We start from the raw sequence: 5,406 nt of genomic DNA on the forward strand, positions 1-5,406 counted from the left end.
GGGGTCTCTGTCCCCCGTGTGAGGACACAGGGACCAGGTAGCTGATCAAGCTCTCCCAGGTGGCGAATACGTGGCACCTCGACCTTGGACTCTCCAGCCTCCAGAACTGTGAGCCAGCGTCTGCTGAGTAAACCCCCAACTGCAGGATCCTCCTCAGCCCTGGATCACGAGGACGGCGCTCAGGACTGGGGCTTCTGTTCCAAGATCATGGCTCTGAAACCGCCTCATGGCCCCAGGATGTCACTCCTTCCTTCAGGACATTCAGAAAGCAAGGTGTGAGTGTGCTGCCATGAACAATACAGAAACCATCCGAGCTGCGCGGCGACTCTCGTTGAGCACCAAGGGCTGCAGGAAGGCCGAGGACCGCAGGTGCCCCTCTCATTCCCTCTTTCTGAACGTGGTGTGCGGTCAGCAATTCTGCAGACCCAGAACATGCATCAGGCTGTTCAGGTGCCAGCTGGTCCCAAGGGAAGGATGGGAAACCACTGGCAAGTAGCAGACTTTCCTCTTGAAAATTGTGTCTCAACATATTAAATAAAAATGACGATATTATGCAAATTTTTTCTGTCAACTTTGGACACATGGAATAGTATTAGTGCAAAAAAATTGAGCTATTTAGCATGTGCATGGAATATTCTCTGTAATGGGCCAGACAGTAAGAAAACACTTGATGTAGTTTCCAAGGTCAAGAGTAGGTATATTCTGAGGTAGTAGTAAAATGCACTGAAACATTAATTCAGTAGCTTTTAGTGATAAGGTTAAAATATCCTTTTTTTTTTTTTGGAAAAAGAAATGTTTTATTCCTCATCATACAGAGCAGCATAGGAAGGTGACCATCTCCTGACTGTACATCTCTTACACCAAGATGCCCCTCAAATATGCCCAGTTGTCTGCCCCACTTCAGTGTTGGAGTATTGGCAGTTAGTGGATGGGACAGAATGTTTAAGTCTCAGGAAGGTTATCTTTTTGTGGGGAAGAAGTTTTGGGTCAGGGAAAAAATTAGACCCAAGAGTGGATGATCCATTCTCTTATCCTCCTGGGGAAATCCAAACCCCAAAGGAAAGTGACCTCTCCTGGCCACATAGGGAGGGAAAGAGCCCAGACCTACTGCTTTCATGTCAGGCTGAGGCAAAGGAAGAACAGAGTTAAGCAGCAGATTGCAGACCCAAGGCAGAGGAGAAAATACATGTTGGGAGCTGAGGGGACCAATCACCTCAAGGGCCCAGTTGAAAGTCCCCCTCCTTCCCCAGTTCTGAGCAAAAATTCTTCTTCCCAAGACTAGAATGGAATTTTGTTCCAGGGACTGGCTTTGCTCTGGGGCAGAGAGGATAAACCAGTTCAAAGGCCCACGGGTAGTAAAGATGGAGAATTAATGTTGCAGATCAAGAGATGGACCTCCCCAGAATGACCACTCACAGACCACAGCAGTTTTAAAGCTGCATGCCAGGATCAGGGTGGAGAATGAACTTTATAAGCCCACTCCATAACATTTAGCTCACTGTTTTTGCCACTCTGCTCCATTCCCTGTAAGCTGCCTCCAATCACTTTTCCAAGGCAAAGGACAGGGCAGTAAGAAGAAACGGGGGGAAAAAGGCTGAGGCCAGTAAGTGGAGCTGAGACTGAGACTGGACACATCCCTGCCCATCCCCAACCTCACTCATAATGCGGAAAGGAATTCGCCTCCTACCTCTACCCTTGCTGGACATATGGGCTGTTGGGACAAGGCCTAGTAAAGGCAAAGGGAAGAAAACATTCAGCACTTTCTTTCTCCTGCTTTGATCTGGTGTGTAGCTACAGCAAAGGGCAAAGGAGTAGAGAAAATATGGGGGTAGGAGAGCATGGACAAAAATCCAGTCTAGAAGGAAAGAGGATGTTTCCTCTGCCCTGCATCCAAATCTGCTTGGAGCTTTACTCCCAGCAAGACTGAGGAGAGAGAAGTATACTGGGGGAGCGGGCAACCCCAGACAGGATGGAGATTGAAGGATCCCTTATAATCCCGGAGATGACCCTGAGAGCACCGGTTTGGGTGAGAAATCACAGCAGACATGCAGAGTTTTGAGGGGGGCGAGGAGCCAGGCCTGGGGTCTTCACGGGAGGAGTGACCACTTGATCTGTTCTTTAGCTGACTGAAGCACCTGAGACACGGTCTGCTCCGTTAAGGGTACATCTTCACCCCTCAATGCCCCCCGGTGTACAACTTGCTGGGGATCCCTCTCTAGTATCACCCCTCCATCTACGATTTCATCCACAGCCAAGAAGAGCCCCTCCACGTTCTCCAGCAGAGCTCGTTTTTCTACATTTTTCCTCAGCATCTGGCTCAAGGAGTCAAAGAGGCAATTCAGAACAGCCATAAGCATCAACTCATTTTCATAGGAGCTGCCAATCACACAGAAATAGAGATCGATGCTGCTTTTATACACCACCGTCAGGCCTTCCAAGAGGGCAATTTCACTGTCAGTCCGATGGGTCTTGTTGAAAATATTCTTTTCAAAGGCCTTTTGCTCCTTGACACTGGGGTAGGTGTCGTCATAGTACTTGGCAAAAAGTCGGTCTCCATCATTGTCCAGAATCAGGATGGCTTTGACAGTATACAGGGAGGGTTCCAAAATCAGCACCTCCATCTTGCCCCACAGCTGGTGCCGACGTGGAGCCGCAAAAGCAACGCCCTAAAATATCCTTTTGTACAGTCACAATGCAAAGACACTTCTGAAAATATCAGCCACATCCCCCCTTTAGGGTGTTCAATTGCCTAGTGGATTTTTATTACCGAAAGCTGAGTCCTTGTCCCTGATTCCAATCCAATAATGAGAAGATGGTTTTGAGAAAAAGGAAAAAGAAATAGGATCGAAGGAGCCCAAATATTGGTGGCAGTGGGCAGACGTGGGTGAGGACGGACAAGCAGACTCCGTTTAGCTCTCCAACATATGCTGCAAGGCTCAAGATCAGGGCCACGCCTGGGGTCTTTATCTACCCTCTGAGCTAGAAATTCCTGTAAGCTGACCTTGGTGGTTTTCCCAAGTTGACATGAAACACTGAAATAAATTCGTACGTGGTGAGCTGCCGATCGTTGCCTAGCAGGAGCCAAGTCGGTTGGGCCTGGTACCTTATTTCCAGCGCCACCCATCTCCTGGGGCCAGAGCTCATAGCTCTTCATTGAACTAATCTGCTAAATGCCACAGAAGGAGAGCTCCTTCATGGGGTGTTTCAACGGGTGACGGAAGCTGGTGGCTATGTTAGATTAAGGACTGAATGAAGACGCTCCGGTGAGCATTCGTGAAGGCACAGAAGCTGTAGGGCAGACAGGAGGGAGGAGTTGGGCCATGACAGAAATGCACTAGGGTGAGAGCCTTGCCAGGCTGACTTGTTCACAGAGACGTCGAGATCCCGTGAGAAAGGTGGAAGCATCAGCACCTGATGGAAGTTTCCCAGTGCCTTCCTGATGCTCTTCTTCTTCCTCTTAGAGGACAAAAGCAAAGCTGGGTCAATGTTGATCTTCAGATAATAAGTGTGCTCTGGCTCCCCATGTACCGTGAACCAGGAGTAACTTCCGACTTGCCGACGTGACTCAGCCCAAAGAATGTTCTGATTTATTCAATTTTTCTCCCTAAATAAGTTAGAGTAGTTTATTCGGGAGTAATTGGATTTTCACATTCTTTGCTGGATCTTGGGAGGACACAGAGTCATAAAAGATAAGCATTGCCTTCTGGAGTGACCTTCCCGGAGGGGAGACACAGGACGGGGGCGGGTCATGTGACTCCGGCCCTGGCCACAGACACAGCGGGCCTGAGCATCTTACTTAACCAAGGAGGAGCCGGAGTCCAGCTGTGGGCTCCTGCTGGTGCACGAGGGGCTGCTGGTGTTTGTGGAGAGCAGGCCGAGCCCTGCTGGGTGGCTCTGTGGTGAGCAGGACAACAGCCCTGCTTCCTGAGCTTCTGCTGTCCCCGGACGGTCCTCCAGGTCTCTCCAGGTCTCCAGGCCACGCTCCTCCTCCCCGTGCATGGTTAATGGGGGTCTGGTCACAGTTGTCTCTGCTCCATCCATTTCTCTGGATTCACATGAGAAGGAGGGTAGCCACCCTTAGCAGGACCCCAGGACAGTGGCCTGGTCTCCGGTCTTTCCAGCTGTCTCCCAGCTGCCCCACTTCTACCTCTCACTCCCCACTGGCCGCTAGGGAACCATCTTTGTGCCCTCTTCAGAGCTTTCAGCATGCCCCTGTGCTCCGTGCCACCCACCCCACCCCACCCCACCCCCCGCCGCCCTGGGAGCTAACATCCAGGTTCGGGAAAGAGAGCCTCTCCACGCCCGGCACAAGCTGCTCCAGGCTGTCAGTCTCCCTGCACCTGGCCGTCTGCCTGCAGCCTGACTCTCAGTTGGTCAGCATGGGTCTGTGTGTGACGTGACCTGCTACTGCAGAAGGGCCCACCTCACCGCCGTGCTTCCTCAGCGCTGGGCTCCGGCACCTTGAGACGTTCCGTCAGGATTTGTGGAACAAAGGAAGGAAACACATGTCTTTCCCAGGTTTAGGTGCCTTCCTGAAGCCAATCTTTTTATTCACTATTGTGGATGTGGAAAGGATGATGGGAGTGGGCTCTCAGGGGTCCTGCAAGCTAGCAGGAAGTCACCAGTAAGGAACAGCAGAACGTGACGAGGAGGACTTCAATATGGGGCCAGGGTGTGCTCAGGAATCACGCGCTGCCTCCCCATGCACAGTGCAATACTGTCCTTCAAATGATGCGTGAGTTTAAGAACTTCTGCTTCATACCTGATGAAGTCTTTATGCCAGTTGAGTACTAAAACTTTAGGGTTCACGTGTGTCATCTACACCTGGAGTTGGCACTCTCCTAGCGTTTACGGAGGCATAGTGCTAACACTTCTTTAGGAAAGCTGCAGCTCTGCTGCACTGGGAAACAATTCTAGGCCCTCGAGCGTCCGTGCATAGAGCCTGCACCGGCACAGCTTGTACAAAGGGTGTTTTACAAAACTCAGCTTATCTTCCTTGCCCTCTTAAGGTGGTACTTTTAGTTGCCATTATTCCTGGATTTTAGATGGTGGTGAAAAGAAGGACTGATCACTTCTTCCTCCGCCATCAGCTCAGTCTGTTGGCTTATGTGAACAAGGCCAAACTGCACGTCTGTATCGACTGCATTTGATCTGTAATGAGTGACCCATATACGTGGCTGTGCAGGTCACACGTGACCGTCCACTCCCAGCTGCTCAAACAGGGGCATGACCATCACGACTACTTCATTCGTAAGACTTCACTATTGTCACTCAGGGACTCTCTGTTCTAGAAAGCACCTGCTATGTGGTCCCTGGTGTCCTCTATCCTGCATTTAATGCAAATTACCTCAAGAAATAAACCAGTTTGAAAACCGCAGACCCAGGTGTCTATCAGGGCTGTTGCTT

At 50.5% G+C, this 5,406-nt stretch overlaps 1 protein-coding gene across 1 annotated transcript; it reads right to left on the reverse strand.

Annotated features, from left to right (window-relative positions):
* Positions 1-2,053: 2,053 nt before the first annotated feature.
* On the reverse strand, positions 2,054-2,660 carry LOC101958026 (coatomer subunit zeta-1). Its single transcript, XM_040271825.2, has one exon. It carries the CDS (start codon positions 2,619-2,621, stop codon positions 2,088-2,090), a length of 534 nt encoding a protein of 177 aa, XP_040127759.1. The 5' UTR covers positions 2,622-2,660; the 3' UTR covers positions 2,054-2,087.
* Between the last annotated feature and the right edge of the window lie 2,746 nt (positions 2,661-5,406).

This window comes from Ictidomys tridecemlineatus, chromosome 13, assembly GCF_052094955.1.
Source record: "Ictidomys tridecemlineatus isolate mIctTri1 chromosome 13, mIctTri1.hap1, whole genome shotgun sequence".
Classification (NCBI taxonomy): Eukaryota; Metazoa; Chordata; class Mammalia; order Rodentia; family Sciuridae; genus Ictidomys; species Ictidomys tridecemlineatus.